The 18,342-nt window shown below is 46.9% G+C and overlaps 1 protein-coding gene across 1 annotated transcript; it reads right to left on the reverse strand.

The window, feature by feature from the left end:
• Positions 1-7,710: 7,710 nt before the first annotated feature.
• LOC147214883 (cilia- and flagella-associated protein 337) lies at positions 7,711-17,927 on the reverse strand. The gene is made up of 14 exons (XM_086140800.1): positions 17,705-17,927; positions 17,504-17,593; positions 16,175-16,406; positions 15,942-16,088; positions 14,533-14,655; positions 13,920-14,459; positions 13,650-13,838; positions 11,740-11,931; positions 11,137-11,604; positions 10,902-11,051; positions 9,273-9,457; positions 8,819-8,958; positions 8,010-8,158; positions 7,711-7,932 (listed from the first exon to the last, which is right to left on the reverse strand). The coding sequence occupies exons 6-14, from the start codon at positions 14,085-14,087 to the stop codon at positions 7,711-7,713; spliced, it is 1,863 nt and encodes a 620-aa protein (XP_085996926.1). The 5' UTR covers positions 14,088-14,459; positions 14,533-14,655; positions 15,942-16,088; positions 16,175-16,406; positions 17,504-17,593; positions 17,705-17,927.
• Between the last annotated feature and the right edge of the window lie 415 nt (positions 17,928-18,342).

An 18,342-nucleotide genomic window follows, 5' to 3' on the forward strand; every position in this document is an offset into this window, starting at 1 on the left:
GAAAACTATCTTTTAGCTCCAGTAGCTGTTTTTCACAGGGTTTCCGTCGGGTCAGCCGTCATTTGTTTTTATCATGAATAATGTGTTGAATGCTCAAAACACACATGTGGGACTTCTCATGATGCCACTCACCGTGCCGCGCCGAGCTCCGGCAGGTCGGCGGGTTAACGGGCTCCCTTCTCTACTCCGAGACCCGGATCTGTCCGCGAGTCGCTGTGAAGTTTTGGACTTTGCAGCCGCAGCGCTGGTGTTTCTTATTAGCCCCCGAGCGGCTCCAGGCCGACGCCATTAACAGTCCAAACATGAAAGGGAGCGGCGAGAGTCGGCCCGCGGTCGGGGCAAATGAGAGCGGGCCGGTTACCGATCGTTCACGGTTCTCAAACACGAGACTTCGCGCCGCTTAAATATTTACATTGAATTACCGAGTATTTGAGCATACATAGCAAATTTACAGTTAAAAAAACAAACAAGTGCGGCAATGAATATGAATTGCCCGCTGCATTCGGAGGCCTGTGCAGTGAGACCCACACCGCAAAAACCAGCACAATCCAAATATTTTAGGTAAACAGCTGCTGACTGAAAAATCTCATGGATTTTTTAAAAAAAATGCAAATCCCAAAACTTCAGCGCCTCCGGGGAAGGTCCCTGCTTGGATTCCCAAATGTGGCCCCCCACATCAGTTTATGCGGCCCGCAAGAACGTCTTAAAAAGTCTGATTGTCTTAAAATAAACAAGTCAAACGCGTGCATTGACCATAAACTACATTTCCCACAATTCACGCCGATCACGTTACCCGCCATTAGATCGCAGCGGATCCACTTCGATGCCGTTTTCAACAAGTGGAATTGAGAAATACAAATGATTCCTAAATGTCCAGGAAGAGAAAAGCTGATGCAGATGGAAGGATGTTTTAAGAAAGATGGGAAGGTCAATACATGTTTGTGCGTCTTGTGTTACGAGGCGGCGTCGCTTGTCGAAGAGTACAATCTACGTCGACATTTTGACACCAAACACAGAGCAAAGTATGCCAAAGTCAGCCTTCCGGAAAAACAACAAATCGTCCAATAATTAAAAGCCAAACTACGAGCAGAATGTGTCCGAGAAAGCCGTGTGCAAAAACACTGCAGCAGCGAAAGCCAGCTTTATCGTGGCTGCAGAAACCGTCCGAGATTCGAAGGATTTTGCCGATTGTGCCTTTTTGAAGCCGTGCACGCTGAAGGTCTGCGAGCAGGTGTTTCCCGACCAGATACGCTCTTTTAAAATTGTTATTTTATCAAGAAACACCATCGCGGGCCGAGTTACGGAACTAGCGGGAAAGCAGGCGACACAGCCGAAGAGACGCGCGGCTACATTTATTTTACATTTCATTTGGTGACATTTAGTTACATTTATAGCGTTACATGAGGCCCTTTGAGGGCAACCATTACGCTGATGTGGCCCTCGGTGAAAATAAATTTGACACCCCTGCTTGTCAATCTTCTTGTCACGGCGACAGGTATTAAAGTTCTTCACTTGAAGACATTTCACCTCTCGTTTGCGGACCGAAGAAGCCTCTCCCTTGAGGAGAGGCGAAACATCTTCGAATAAAGAAGAAATTCAAATCCATTTTTAAGAATTCACGGCGACCCGGACGACCGAGATCCTCCTCAGATGAATTATGTCTCTATAAATGCTGTACAGATAATGAATGAAAAAATGAATGAATGAAAACTTGTGAGTACTGTTTTGCATGGAGGGCTGCGGGTCGCCAGGGTTCAGTAGGTCAGAAGATGCCCGTTACGTCCCGACGTTGATGAAGTCACTCGCTGGTGCGGGAGCTGTGAGCTCCACGCAGCCGGAGCGGAGGATAGAAAAGCCTTTCCTAGAAGGGAAAACAGGAGTTGAGACTTTTAACTTCATAAATAAACGCCGCGGCAGACACAACAAAACAACCCCGTTGCCATCGTCATCATCGAGGCGGCGCCGTCTTTTTTTTTTTTTTTTTCCTCCAAGACACATCTGAAGCAGGGAGATAAATCAGGAGATTTGGAATGGAAGAGTTTTTAAATTCCTCCGTGACCCCCTCAGCAGTCGGTCCGGGAGAATTGGCAGACGAGGCCGCGAACGCGCCGAAGCGGCGAGCGCAAATCATAAAGGGAAAAGGGGGTCACAGTCGAGAGAAAGCGAAAAAAGAAAAGGAGAGAGAGACTACCGGCTGGGGAAAGATCAAGAGGAAGATTTAGAGCGGTTTGAGCAAAACAATAAAGGAAGTAGGAAAGACATGCATGCAAAGGAGGAATAAAAAACCCTTTCACATAGAAAGCATCTAAAATTGAACTCCCTCTTTTTTTATCCCTCTCTCATTATCCTTTCCCATCAATCACGTTTTTTTTCTGGACGGCTTCAGCCCGACTGCGGAGCGCTGCAGCCGCAGAGGGCGAAACTGCGCTGGCACTTTTCGCCTGGATTGATCGGCCCTTTCCTGGATGCTCGGCCGAACGGTATTTTTTACGACGCCGGTATGAGGCTCGAACCGCCGCGAATAGCGATTAACCCCCCCCCTCCCGCTATAGGATTCCAATAACAATACACTGAAAATGCAAATGAACTTTCCAGAGATATTTGAGACCGGCAGCGGAACCACTGTTATCGGCAGAGAGCTGATGAAATAAACTTGATCGAATGCTATTTGGAAACATAGTCGCTGAATTTTTCGTGACTTTTTTTTTTTTTTTTTAATTGAAATTTTGATTTATTTATAAGGATGCATAATTTATTTCCTTCCAGACCATAACATTGCATATTTATTTTCCAGTCTGTTCAGCCCCGAGCCCGACATCGGCGCTGCGCTTTGTGTCCCGAAGCCCCGAAATTAATGCCGAACAACCCGGGAGGCGTTCGCACCTGCACGCAAGGGGAACACAAACATTCCCCATTTTTCATCGTTGCCTGTCCTAACAGAGCAACTTTTAATTGCACGTTTGCAGATTACTTGGGTATTTTTGCATGACGGTGCAGGCCGCCTGTTGAAAATGAAACTCCTTGTTATAGCGCATCACATATATGCACGCTGTCTCCATCGGACTATTACGATTCACAATTTCTGCACGTCTCACTGTTGTATCCAGGTTAATGTTACTGTCACTGGTGATCATGCTGGGAAACATGCATCATTCCACCATATTGGCCTTTGCAGTGAACCCCAGATATTGTCATGGAAATGAGCGTTCAAGACTTTTGGGCTGTCCCTTTTTAAAGCGGCAGGGAGAAGTGTGTGTGTGTGTGTTTGGCTTGCGGAACCGTTCAGGAGTGTTTTTCACACAGTGAAGAAACACCCTCTCACATACGAGTCCACTTTCAGGGCTTATTGGAGTGTGACAGCCGTTTTTGCTTATATAGGTCACAGGAGATAATACTTTTTGGCTCTGCAGTGAGTTTACTGGGAAATTAATAAAAGAAGATTTGACCGGTGGTGCTTCGTATTTTGCACGATTGCACCTAACGTTCTTTCTAGAAACGGCCTATGGGTTCTTAGAAGGGCAGAGGGAGGCACAGGACGTCCTCCAAGTGGAGTCTCCACGTTCTCCCTGTGACTGAGTGGGTTTTCGTCCACAATTTCCGGATTTGTACCGCAGTCCGCAGGTCGATCGGAGACCCCTAACCCTGCCTGCAGTGGCATAGATAATGGACGGATGGAAATAGTTAGCCTTTATCCTCGTCTCCTCATTGCACATCCATATCAGCCAATTATATACAGCAAATTTAATTTGTTCTTTGACTTGGTTCACAAGCCGAAATCAGATTTGAAATCAGTGTAAATCCCATTGATCCTGTTCACCAGCCCAAAAAAACAACCGCGTTCTCTTGAAACTCTTTTCATAGGTGGCAAAAATACACAAAGGAATCAGAGGTAATCTTAATTATGACTGATTTTCTGATGTCAGGTCTTTTCTTTCTCTTCTTGCAGACACTTTTTTCCTTCACTCTATCAGTAAGAGCAAAGCCTTCTCACATATGAGACCCTCGCTAGCGCTAACGCTATCTCCCGCAAGCTTTCTTTCATTCATCAGCCGTCTTTAGCTCACATTTTTTCTTCAGGATTGTGCAGATGGTTGACTGAACCACGTTGAAGCCACCTGGAGAGATCCGTAACACCGACACCGCTTTCACATTTAGCTATTATCTCCCTCTTCCGATCGACCGGCGCTTTTAACTGTTTTGGGAGCCGTAATGAGGGCTAACTTACTGAAAAAAAGCACAAAAAAAGCATTGTAACAGGACAGCACAATGATAAATGATGTAAAAAGCTCAGAGTAGAATTAGAAGTAGATATGCTTCAGTAGTAATAGTTGTGAAGTAGGAGTGTATGCTGCGCTACAACGCAACAATGTGGAAAAGCGGTGAGTTTATCCATGCGAGCATTCAAAATTCGAGCAAAAACTCGAAATTCGTGATTGGTAAGCCGAGGTTCTACTCTAGTTCTTTATAGATTACTGGCGGGTCAGGATAAAGGATACGGGGAATTCTTGCCGTTTAGACGATGGAAAGAAAAGAAGGATAATCTGATTTGGTCATGGGGGTTTAACACGGACCGAAGAATTATTAGGTGCAGAAGGGAAGAACAGAGCTCTTGGCATCGGGGGAAAACAAAACAAAACAGGTATTAATCATCCACGCCAGAAGGAGGAAGTGAGAGCCAGGAAGTCGGCGTGATACTCACCGGCTGAACCCAAATCTCAGGCCTCATCGGTGAGTGCCGCGTTGGACGTCGTCAGCGCACGCCTCCTCCGACGACACAAAGCTTGTTGTCTGGCCGACGGCGCTCGCATCGACGCTGAAAAACACGAATCCACGGACGAACGCTATTTTAATGTGCGCTCACGCACTGAGGAAGAAGAACGGGCGAGACTAAAGGGTTTGTTTGTGTGTCCGGAAAGGGTTTCCACGGCTCGCCGAGGTTGGTCAAGGTCACTATCTGGCACGCTGGTAGACAACGCTAAAACCGGTGACAACACACGTCCACGTATGGGAGGGGTGTTTACGTGCACGCTGGTGTACACAAGGGTGTGGTCGCAGGAAAAGCACAGCTAATCGCTTATTTTGGCAAGTTGTGAATAACCCCATCGCCTGGCAGGCAGTGAAGGGAAATTGGAAGAAATGTCTTGCAGATACACGCAGATACCCACACACACACACACACACACACACACACTTTTATGCACCCGGGAACATGTGTCCCGCGTCCCTGGGGCAACGCATCGGCCAGATGTTCTGGAGTGGAGATCCAGGCCGCGCAGGTGCGAAGAACCCTCGAAATCTTGATTTAGAGACGTGATTTAATCGGGCTGTCGGGTTTTCCGGAGCGCGGCGGGTGTCCTGTGTGTGTTTGCGTCACGTCAAAACACACGTCAAAGATGTGGGGAGAACTTTTGGTTTTCCGAGTCGCCGTTTACTGTGTTGTTCCAGTCCGGGGAGGAGACACACACACACACATCTCCACCGGGCGACACTCTGTTTGATATGTACGGGAGAATTTGCCGCCACCTTTGATTGAAACCAGGACTGTAAACACACTCCGTCCCCGTGGGGGGAAGTTGGCCCGTGTCTGAGCACTCCGTGTTCTCTGGGACACTTTTACGGTCAAATTAGAACTGACATTATAATTTCATCATTATGTGGGGATTTCGCTAAGCTAACGGCCAAAGAGCAAATTTGGATAACCTGTCATGTTTGCAGCTGATATTCAAGTATGAAATCCATAATCCAAGTACAAGGTGAATTTATATACGACAATATTTTGCATGTATTCTTATTTACCGTAAAACTGATTTCACTCCGTCGTCGCTCGAATAAATAAAACTCAAGCGTGTCGATGTTTTGTGCACGTGTTAGTCAGATGTTGTTGGCCGAGGGGAATGTCAGGTTTGGCGTGCGGGGGCATTTCCACCCGGCGCTCTGCGAGGCTGCCTTAGGTCCTTAAGGGTAGATGTGAAATTTCATGGAAATCCATCCGCCGAGACGTTTGGACCGCAGCTCCCGATATGCCGCGGGGTTTAGAAGACGAGCCAGGAGACCTCGAAAGTCATTAGGATAAATTATGTAAGATCATGTGTTTGGACTAAATGCCGTGCCAACCTTGCTGAGCTGATGGTGAGATTCTTGACTGGAAAAGTTAAGACTCTGCCTCCCCGGCTGAACCTAAACGAACCGGAGGGGGGGGGTTTATGGTCGAGTTTATGGAATTCTGAATCTAAGAGGTAAGACCGGCTTCGACGCAACGCCGCTACGGCTAACGTTTTGCAAAACACAACTGATCCCTGCGTGTCATTGAAAATCCTCGAATAAGCATCTGGTGGATTTGTTTGAAGAGGTGACGAGGGCGTGGAATTAAATTATTGGCTTTATTGGGAGAGACGTCTTTTTTCTAACCCTCACATATTCATTCATTTATTATCTATAACTTCTATCTTGCACTCATATGAAACATGTGAAGTGTAGATTTAATGTAGATTAAAGAACTCGTTCTACCCGACTGCCATCAGAATCTTAAACATTCATTTTTCTTGCACATGTAAAAGTCACTTAAATTGCACTCATCTTCGCACCTGCACTTTGTGAGTTGCACAAAGTGCAGTCTTATTGCACCGCCACTGTTCATATTCATATCTGGAATCATATTTATAGTAATGTTTACACTTGTCTTATCAGAATATGTACAAATGCGCTGCAGACAGCAAAGAATTTCACTGTGCAGGGAAACACGTTTCTGCACTGTTCATGTGACAATAAACACTTTGAATCTTGAATCTTGACGTAAAACCATTTGCTATGTAATTGGTATATCTGGGCCTCCAATGATCCTCCTGCTTGCCAAGATGCAGGTTTTTGGACCCTGAGAGAACACGGGGACTCCATACAGAAAGTTCTCCCCCGTCGGAATCGAACCGGGGAACTTCTGGCCTCCGAACCTCGCGTCTCCCTCCGGAGCGTTCTCCACCTCGTGCTCCATATCAGCCCAACCCTTGACTCCAGCACAGATAGAGTGAAAAAAAAAACCCGGGCCAAAAAGAGTTTCTGACCTTCATCCGAACCGCCTCTCCTCAGTGACTCCTGCAGAATGAAAAGGTTTTCCTCCAGTGGATGCACTAAACCGATGCGACACACTAAATTAGATTTGTCACATATAATGCAGTTCTTTTTTTTGGGGGGGGGGGACAGAATTGTTACTTACTGTTATGAATGGGATCCCGGCGTTTTTTTGTCACTGAGGGGTCGCTCTGCTGTGTCCTTGCACGGCTGCATGATATCATCTCCTAACACACTACCATGTTTCACGGACTCTATAATTCAGTATGTTTCATATTAACACATCTGAAGTCATTTTTTTTCTTAAATTCACGGCCTTCACGGTTACTATTCTCCGTCTATGGAAGAATTAGTAAGAAGCCGAGGGACGAGGACAGTTGGCCCTTAGAATGGGGGGAAAATTACTCACATAAATGAAGTTATTTTTTTGGTTAGATTTTCATCTCTCCCCTTACCACCTTTGTTATTCCATGTATTGCGCTACTAAGCAACCTCTCTGACGTCTTTTATTCATTCGTTATCCTGCACTCGGGGTCACAGGGGGGGAGGGGGTGCTGGAGCCGTCACCGGGGGAAAGGACCAGGTCCAGGTCATCCTGGACCGCTCGCCAGCTGATCTGGGAGTTAATATAAGAGTTAATGAAGCTCACCTTTGGTATGTCGAGGGGTCGGCGACGTCCCACGCCAGGTTCTGCCCAAAAGAGCCCACGTGATCGCCCCCCTTGGTCCACAGTGCAGCGGGGCCGCGCGCCGAAGCCGCGAGGATGAACTGTCTCTCGGCCGCCTCGAGAACCTCCACCCTCAACAGTCGGCTCTGGTGAGCCCTCCAACTCCGCAGCAGCGGAGGACGTTCGCGATCGCAAACCGGCTGCACGGGAGGAGAAGACCTCAGGTGGATCTATGCGTACATCCTACCGTTCCACACACGCGCAAGCACCTTCTCACCTCTTCCTTTACGTCCAATCCATAAGCAGAGATGTCCCACACGTGAAGCCAGCCTGCCGTGTCTCCCGAGACCAAGGTGGTGTTTTCGGGACGATCCGAGCTCAGGCACAGCACCCGTTCCCCCGGCAACTGGGCCGCGTAGAAATGGCCTGGGATGCAATTCAGGAGAAACAAAATGAAATACACGCGGGGCGTATTTTCGGAAATCTAGACTCTGGTTTGTTTTTGCTGAGAGGGTCCATAGAGAGCATGAGTTCACTCAACTCGGCGCAGCAGAAATCTAGTTTGTGCCAGTCTCGAGAAGATTGGTTTGGCTCATGACGAAGGTTTGTTTCAGGAAAATTGCTACCTATGATGTTTTTTTTTGTTGTTTTCGTAAAGTCACATGTCTCCCTGTTATGTCACAGCCTCAAATTCCTTTCCTCCGGAATCTCCTTGCCAGACAAAAAAAGGCACAGCTACATGCAGACCTATATACAGGAACCACAAATACACACTATGTCACGTATACACACACACACACACACGTAGGCATGCACACAAATACACACATGCAGCGGTCGCAGTGCATGGATTCCACACCACTAAACACAGATGGGAGCTGGAAAGAGACATAGTTGTGGGCTTCCAGGAACGGTATCGGCTGCAGGCCAGGCCGACGGCTCAGCCTCGCTGTCACTCCTTCGGCTGTTTGTAAATCCATTATCAAGTCAGAGGCGGGAGGCGGGGGGGGCAGACTGACAGCTGCTTATCAAGCGGTTGCCGAGCAACAAGAATCACAACATTCATCGTCCCGTCCCCTCGCTCACCGTAACTCTGTTTCTGCCCGCCGATGCTCCAGAAGTGGACGCGGCCGGCCTGAGACGACACCAGCACACCTCGGCTCCTCCGCTTCCTGTCGCCGGCCCGATGTTGCAGGAACAAGAGGGCGTCCACGGGCGGCGGGGTTCTGGACGCGCGCAAACGGATCAGGCAAAACAATAAAAAACACACAAGACAACTGCAAACTGTAAACTTGGCCCGCATGGTGATCCTTAAAACAGGGAATGCCACGTGGCAGCTTGTGCCTCTGTAAACAGTTGGCTTTTTCTTTTTTACATCCATGCCATGTAGGATGGCGTTACTAGCAAGACCTAAGCATGAATAAGGAATAAAAGTAACAGAAAGTGGGTTTAGGTTGGGTCTTAACTATTGAACTCTCAAAAAGTGCAAAAATTTGCAACGTTTCCAGCTCAAGTCAGATTTTGTCCCCGTTCCCGTTACCCGGTTTGTGTCTCTCCCCGGAGATGAAGCACCGGCCCCTGCGTCTCCAGCCTCCACACCACGACGTCCCCGCCATGGCTCGCCGTGGCGACGACACCCAGGGAGGGGCACTGGCAGACGGCCGAGATGTCGGACCTGCGGACGCAGCCGGGCTTCCAGGACATGTCGGCCTTCACGTACACGTCCTATATATTTACACAGATGCAAATATTACTGCCGACCCTCCTGAGACCGACCGAGTGCTTTACATTCCTACGTGACACGGAAGGTAACATTGCACTCTTTGTCATGAGCGTATGATATTTATCACGAGGATCAGATGTTTTCACAAACATTTATGTGCAGGTTTGCTGTGATTTCGCATTATGTGAACGTTTAGTTCAGCGGCGTCGAGAGCGGTGGGTGTTAATGTGGCTTCGTTCGGGCTAAATTGCCGTCATCCGCTTTTTAAAAAAACGGACCGTCTATAAGCTCGGCGTGCAGGAATACCGCGCAGATGTCCTCTTTGATCCCACCAGGTGCGTGTGTGTAAACGTGTTACCGATTTACGTCACATCCTGATATCACTTACTTTCAAAGCAAATATACGCCAGCTCTCCGGGAACTGAAAAAAAAAAAAAAAAAAGCGTTCTCGAACCAACCTGGCTCTGCAGAAACAGGAGGGATCACAAAGGGGCGCATTATGAATGATGAAACACGGGTTTCAGAATCTCGCTGGAAAAGTGTGAATAAGCGCCGCGGCTTCTGGAGGCTTCGAGGAATTCATGGAACCGCAGTGCAGAGGGTAGTTACGGGGTGAAATGTAAAAAGTTAACACCAGAGCTTAAGGCGTTGAAATGTGCACATCAGCACATCGGCGCAGCCAGACGCCCTCACATTGCTGGTCCTGTGCAAACAATACTTTGTCTGCACCTAGTAAGGCATGGATGTCTGTGTGCACAAAAGCATCCACGCCTCATCCGTTATCTATACACATAGAAGCATTCACCCCTTCACACATCATGTAGAGACGTTCAACCATTCATCTGGGCCTCCTGCATGTGAGGAGCCTGCTGGGGGAATCTGATGGAAACCCAGTTAGATAAGAGGAGAAAGGCTTCCGGTCGGAATCAAACCAGCAACGCTCCTGCCTCCTGCCGTCTTTATAAGATATATACTGCTCGAAACATAACTCCAAGCCAGTTACGTTTCTGTGAAATCAAGGTGTCCACTTAGGAAGCAACACTGATTCATTTAGACTCGTTTTAAGGATATTATATCAGACTTGGATCAGCCTGTCGTGTGTTTTTCCACTTTCATTTTGAGTGTGACTCCAAATCTAGACCTCCATGGGTTCATACAATTGATTTCCATTGATTATTTTTGTGTGATTTTGTTGTCAGCACATTCAACTATGCAAAGAACAAAGTATTTCATAAGAATCTCAGATCTAGCTTGTGTTATTTTAGTGTTACCTTTATTTTTTTGAGCAGTGTATATTCATCAAAATACATTGTGTCTCTGTATCTGATCTAATGGGGCGCATTTTCAAGGGATGCGTCGTCCTGATCTCATGTGATTTTCCATTATTGCGATCATTTCTCCATTCCTGCATGATGCCGGGACTTTTTACCGGGACAGGATGTTTACCTCAGCAGGTGAGATGTCGTACTGCGCGATCCTCTGACTCCATCCCACAGCCAGCAGCCGGTTTCCGGGGAGACACGTCACGGCGGTGACGTCAGAGTCGGTCACGGGCTCCAGTTTGTGTAGGTTAAGGCCGTTGAGTAAGTTCCACACCTGCGAGGCCGACCACCAAGAGACCGTTATCATCCCCGCGCCTCTTTTCACAGGATTTTTGCAGGAAGCAAACGTGCTGATAAACCTTAATTGTGCCATTGCAAGCCCCGGTGATCAGTCTCCTGTGGGAGGAGTCCATTGTCATGCAGGTCAGCTGCTCTTCCCCGTGGGCGTTGGAGATTAACAGTCGTCTCTTTCCTGTATCTACATCCCACAGGGTGATTGATGAGTCGACGTGACCGGTCACCACCAGCCTCAGGGTGGGGTTGTGCAGGACGCAGGAAAGGGCTTGGCCGCTAATAACCTGCGACCCGGGCTCCGTGGCTTCATCATTCAAACGCCACCCACGCCTCCCGTCTCGGGTTGCCAGGCGGATCCGTGCCAGGTAGTCTTTACACCCCACCACTAAATGTGGCTGAGTCTGTCCGGACGGGCCGAGGAGAAGGACGGGGAAGTTGCCGTGCTCCGGGATCCGGCCGGGCTGCCGGCAGGGAAACTGCAGGGTGACTGCTTTGAGACACCGATGGCTGGAAACGTCCCACGTCCTCAGCTCCTGACGGGGCAACAAGCATCAACCCGCCGCTTAGCCAACAAAATCCAGAAAAGCTATCGACATAAAATTATTTCCTGTTAAATTCTCCGGACCCGGTGTCGAGGCGGGAATTAACTTTTCCCTCCGATGACTCACGCAATCTCTGGAGTAACTGAAAATCTGCTCAACAGGCTGATAAATTGCGACGTCCAGTACGGCGGCGCTGTGACCCCGGAGCGATGCTAACGGACGGGTGGTTACGAATCGGTTCCACAGCCTGACCACTTGGTCACAGCCTCCCGTGACCAGCAGCTGGAGATCCTCATTGTAGTCAAAACATTTTGCTCCCTAAAAAAATAAGCAGACGACACGGCGAGGATGTCACAGAAATAAGGACGGACTGATTTGAGCGAGTGCAGATATTATTATTAAAATTCTCGTGAAGAAAATGCAACACGGCCACTTCAAATAAGGCAAATCAAATTTGTGCAGCTGCTGTAATAATTCTGGCAATAGGAAGCTCTCAGAGCTCGGGTAGTGTCCTTGTTAAACTGTCCAGACAGCTAATTGGAGTGTAAATTGTGTGTGCTCATTCAAAAACACCACAAGCAGGAACAGGACAGATCACCAGCCGGGCTAATTGGTAACAGGGGCTGCATGCCGGACTTGAATCACAAGTTATTTTTATACTCGGCGACACAGCCGTGTGTTTGGGCGGATATAATCAAATGAAATATATTAGCGGTGGTTAGCGCCGCCGCCTCACGACAGGAAGGTCCCCGGTTCGATTCGAACAGGGGTCTTTTTAAATTGGAGTCTTGAGTGTTCACCCCGTGTCTGCATGAGGTTCCTCCAGGTTCTCGGGTTTAATCCCACGGTCCAAAAACCTGCAGGAGGTTTATTGTAGCCCCTGAATTGCCCAGACGTGTGTGCCACCCCCAGCCAACCCCAGAGCAGGATAAGCTGTAGAGGCAAAGACTGAATGAACATATTTCAGCATCAGTGCACCCTCGCTACTTCGCGGTTCGGCTTTAGCGCCCTCGCTACTTAGCTTTTTTTTTTTTTTTTTTTGCAATTCAGTTCTCGCAATTTGTCGTTCTTCAGCGTTTTTTTTCCATATTTGATTTTTTTTCGTGATGAAATAGCCGTATTCTAGCCTAAGAAGAAGATAGTAAAAAATGTAGTGAAACTTAAACTGAATTTCATTTCATCAAATAAATAAAATACGAGATCTCCTTTGTTGGTCACATTCTTGGAGGAGGCGGCCTCTCCGACATGAGTCCTGACGACATCAACGCCTAAAGAGACCGCATTCGGATCCGTTGACAGACGAAAACCTCGCCGAGATGATGAAATCTGCCGGCGAGGAAGAGGAAGAGAAGCGACAAGAAGTGGAAGAAATCGACGAGACCGTTCTCACGCTCGAACGACAAACGACACAAAAGCCCTGCAAAATATATCACAAGACTGGGACGACGATGCCGTTCGGTCGGCCCGCTTTTGTGACTTGATGGACGGTGCCGCGGAGGTTTAGAAAACCATTTTCAACCAGAAAAAAAAGCAGAGGCAGCCAATGCCTAGAATGATGTTTCTGAAGAAAAAAAAGAAAAAACACCAGTAAAGCATAGGCTTACACGCAGGGAGCTTCGTAAAGGGTTAAATCAGGTTCATTGAAGGTTAATATATCTGTAAAAACCATCCAAATTCTCACGTCTCTAAATTCACTTTTCGCAGGTGGTCTTGGAATGTAACTCCCGCACGTATATACATTACGTATATGAATTCAGTTGAAAACAAATTGGTTTACAATATTGCGTCGAACTGGTCCCGGTCTTGCGAATGCTAGCCAAGCGAGGTCAGTGACACCCTGGACGGGTCAACGTGACACAATCAGGTCGGTCCGAACTCAGCCTGGCCATAAAATCCACCCTCCTGCCCTTGCAGCTGCACTTGCGTGGCATTGTTTAATTTTATTAAAAAAATCAGCGATCTGTGAATTTTTGCATCCCACGTTGGTATCCAGGGATCAAATGTCAACAGATACATCATGTTATCATGAGTTTTACCTGTTTACATTTCCAAACGTAGGGCTCCTGTGTCCGGGCGACGCTGCTGGAGACCACCGCCGTGGTGTCGCTCTCAGAGGACGACATGATGACGCCGGCGAGCGGCTCAAACAGCAGTCTGTTGATGGATTTGTCGTGGATGTTGGGAATGTACCTGTAGGAGACCTTGGCAGGGTGTTCACCAATGTCCTGGTATAATCAGAGGCCACCTGCTATTAGCATCTGGAAACCGATAGATATCAGTGATTATAGAGACGGAGTCGGTCCTACTGGGAAATAGATCCTCTGAGGACCGTTTGTTTTCTTGACCGGACGGTTAAATAGACCCTTCAGTGGATTCAGAAACCACATCAGGTGGATTCCTCCTTTTTCATCTCCCATCAGGAGGAGAGGGGGCCGCTCTGGACACTTGAAGGACACCAACCAAATCCAAATCATGATGTTACTTTAGGTGTTGATCCATCCTGTGAAAGCATCGAAAGACGAACTGGAGTACCTGAACATCACGGCTGTAACACAGCGCAGTCACCACACTCCGAAAACCTTCGGATTGGAAAGAAAAGTAGAATTGACAGTAAAAAAAAACAATCGCATGCTATTATGTGCGCGGGACTTGATTTTTTTTTTTTTTTTTCTACCAAAAAGTTGGACTTCTTCGGATACACCGGCTGTGCCGACGTGGACAAAGTGCAGGTCCCCGCGGTCGGTCGATACGACAACCACGCAAACATTTTCCATGTAGACGGCGTCGGTGGTCCAGCCGCGGAAGCTCCTGGTGTGAGCCACTTCCTCAGAGGGGTCGCCAGCGAGCTGTTAGTCAGAGGGAGAAGATTCACCGCAAACGTGCACTTTGAATATTAAATACTTCCACAGTATCTCTCACCTGTGCTGTTTTGAGAAGGTGTAGGCTGTTGTTCCAGACGGTGACCTGCCCGCCCTTACTCACGCTTATATAGCGAAGTGGAGGAGGATGGTAAACAGCAACCACACGCACCGTTGGCTCCCGCTGCAAGGAAATGAGTAGTGTTGATTAATAAACTGATTACTAGGGGATTGAGGAAGCTATTTGTAGAAACTAGTAATCAAACGGAGAGTATACAAAATCAGCGGAGCAAACTCCAGCTACAAATTGCGGGACTTCTAATGCAATGCGCAAGTGTTTCATCTTGCTTTCTATTTCTACGACAATTCTATATTTTCAAAACGTCACATTCCCATTTGCGCCGCTGATTTTATGAGCGTTGTTTTCAGTTTTGGTATGAGGTTATGTTACCATTTCCCGTGACTTTTGTTGCAATATTGAACGTTGCACTTGTTTTTGTTTGTAATTCTGACTTTTCGTGAGTTTACCATGTAGACTAAATTCCCTGAGATGCAGCTTGGGTACATCTCGTTTTTGCACCCGAATCTACTTGTGCACATTGTCCAACAGGATCATTCCTCAGGCAAATGGTTCTTGTCCACCAGCCGTGATGGATCTTCGTAAACAGTGAATTTAATTCAAAGATGTACTTGAACTTCCTGCAAGACCTGCTTTTATCCATGTGTTTTAGCTAAAGCTTTTTTTCATGACTAAAAAAAGGGTTCCAAAGGCTGAATTGATTTATAAAAGAGCAGTTTTTTTCAGGATTGTCAGTCAAGAATTGACAACAACATCACGTAGGCTGGAACATCTCATAGGGATGGAAGTTTTTCTTTTCTGCTGGTTTTGGGTATTTATCACATTAATCCAGACAATAAGGACTCCTTCACAAATTCTCCTTTGGTGTTCCCCAAGGATCTCTGTTTAATACTATCAGAAAAGACAAATTTAATTATATCCATGGGAGTCTGCTGGGAACAAATTCACTGTCTGAACCTGAAACATGATAAAAAGCTTTGTCTTCCTTGGAACAAACTACCATTCTTGAGCTCGACCCTAAACGCTATTTTCCAATGACACAGTCTAGCCGCATCGCCTTGGTCTCGCTGTGAGATTTGATGGTATAATCCCCTTTTTTAACCTTTGCTGCAGTCTGCACTCGGGCACGTCCTATTTAAATAGAAAGTAGACAATGCGTTAAGTACTCCCGGCCTGGATATTTCACCCCTTAATCGTCAAACGTCCTCGACAAATCATTGAAGACATTTAAAACTATTCTCTCTCTCAAGTTAAGTCCAATTCTGCCCCAAGGATTCCTCTTTTAATAGGACTGTTTCCGTGCCACAGTCGCCAAGGGATTTGTCTACACTTCTTAAGACTGTCCTATAAAAATTCAGCTTTTTCTCTTACTTTACCGCAGGGAATCCCACCTTATTATGGGAACAGTGGATGATCTGCGTCTGGGAGTCCAGGAGAGCGGCTCTGGGGACCGAGGAACGCTCTTGCTCGGCGTATTCGAGAAGCAGGTAGGAGCAAAGCTGCTGCCAAGTTACCCGTCCGGTGCGGCAGATATCTATCTAGATATGGAGGTCAACGTGGCACAGGGATTTGTTTTCTTTTAATCTTTCCGACACCATCAGAAAGACAACTGTCGATTTGTTACCTCATCGAAGAATCTCCGAACCCAAGCGTCAGCTACATCCGGACCGATCACAGACCGTAGGACGCCGTGAAACTCTTCAAAACTCATTGCATGTTCTCCCTTCTCTGTTCGATTTCCCCCCTGCCGTCTGCTCTTCTGGCGCCCACCTCCTTGACAGGTGAACGCATTTCTCAAGAGCTGCAGCTGCTCAGGACTCAGCTTCTCGGCGGGACCGACTCCACAAGCTGGATCGCTGCAAACACCAATTAGTGAGAAGGGAAATGGTTTTGTTTTTTTTTGCACGTTAGATGCTTGTCGATTCACAATAGAGCCGCATGTTTCCAGAAGTCAAGAGCTGGTTTCCCTGTTACAATTCTGTGATACTTTAAGGCCGCTTGAATGATTTATTAGTCATGAAGTCAGGCCGCCATAAATCTTGGGAGGTGTTGATCCGGTCGTTGGGTTTTGGAGTGTTCGGGTGCACAGTAAAAGACATGCCCGGGCAGTCTGGTATCTCTGCTTCTCCCTATGTTTGCTTTGAGTTGCAGCCATTGAATTATCCGATGCAGCAGAATGAAAACAGCGCCACCAAGTGGAATTACAAAAATAGCACACAGACGACTCGAATAAGTTCAAAAACACAATTGAAGTGATTTATATTCACAACAAAACAGTGGGGGCAAACATGTCAGTTGCACCACGAGTACTGATGAAGGCAGACTATAAGTGAGGTTTGATGGATGTGCTCAAAGGATCTGCTCCAGTGTGGCCCTGTTGCTCAGGCAGACTGTAAACAGGAGCGCTGGATTACGTGCACAAGCAAAAATGACCTCTTTTCCTGCTTTTGCAAGAAAAGAATGAGTGACCCGACACGTTGTTCTCTTTTTATCCCAAGAACCATTATCAGTGGAGTCCTGGAATTATTATGTCGCGTGTAGTTTCACTGAAGAGGGAGTTTAAAGGGCTATTTAACCAAAAGATGTTGAGGAGGATTGTTGGTGTTCATGATGATAATCAGACTATTTAAAAAGTGGGAAATATGCAAATCAATGTGCAATAAGCTGTGAAACGCAATAGTTAGATGTGACGGTGGCTATTTTTCTCACGGGCTGCGTTAAAATATTTTAACATTGGTAGTCAATGTGTTTTTAGTCAAAGAAGATTTGAGGCATGAACAAATTTAAATCATTTAAACTAGGTTAAGTAGAAAGTGACATTCATCACAGCAAGAGCTTGTTACTTTACGGCGGGCGTGCACGGTGGAGCAATAACATGAGCGAAATTAACAAAGTCAGACTTAATGACGCACTTTCAATCACATCACATGAGAGCAAGGAAAATAAAACTCACCGAAGCCTACTGTGGGGAACTTCTGTTTCATACTGAACCCATGGATTTTTGTTGATTCTCAAGATATCCATAGTGACAACCCTAAATGCACTGACAAAACAGGTTACTGTTTTATAAATCCAGAACTTTTTACATCCAGATTTTGTGTGTAAGTCACATTGTTCAGGTAGACATTGTGGTGAAGAACAATAAGACCATTACCACAAGTGTCTTTCATAAAGCTCCGAAGCCCGTCGGAGGTCCACTGTGCCCTCAGCTTAAACATGCAGGACTTTTGTTTCCATCTCTGTCTTCTCAAGCAAACCCACTCTGCACAAACAATGCTTCTGGTCTCCCGACACGGAAGGAATGTCCAGGTCCGCGGATCAATAAGTCATCCATCACAAGAGTGTAACTGAAGCTAGAAGGCAAAGCCAACACATTATTGATGTGATGACCACGGTGAGCTATGTTTCCAAAATAACTGCAAGTCTGCTGAGAGATTTAGACCCTGCCAAGGGGGGGTAATCATTTAAAGAGGCAAAGATAGGCACAATCTAGGGGGAGAAGAATTGATTATCTTTGCCGAACAACAGGTCAGCGATCAAAAATCAATCAAGATTTATAAAAGAAAATTCCTCATAAATTAAAAACAACCCCGTGACACTGCAGTTACATTTCTTATAGCCGTGCAGAGCTCCCTTTACTCATGCAGTTTAACTATTGCCAAGCAACCCCGCAGCAGTTTGGCTCACCACCTCACTGAGCATGAGCTATCCAGAATGGCCTCTGACTGTGTTTAAAGATAATGTTTCCTGGTAGTTTGGAGGCACATGAGGGTCAGTGCTGAATAATGAGCT

This window comes from Fistularia commersonii, chromosome 33 (assembly GCF_037954325.1).
Source record: "Fistularia commersonii isolate RoL2024-O1a breed Wild chromosome 33, RoL_Fcom_v1.0, whole genome shotgun sequence".
In the NCBI taxonomy this organism is placed as follows: domain Eukaryota; kingdom Metazoa; phylum Chordata; class Actinopteri; order Syngnathiformes; family Fistulariidae; genus Fistularia; species Fistularia commersonii.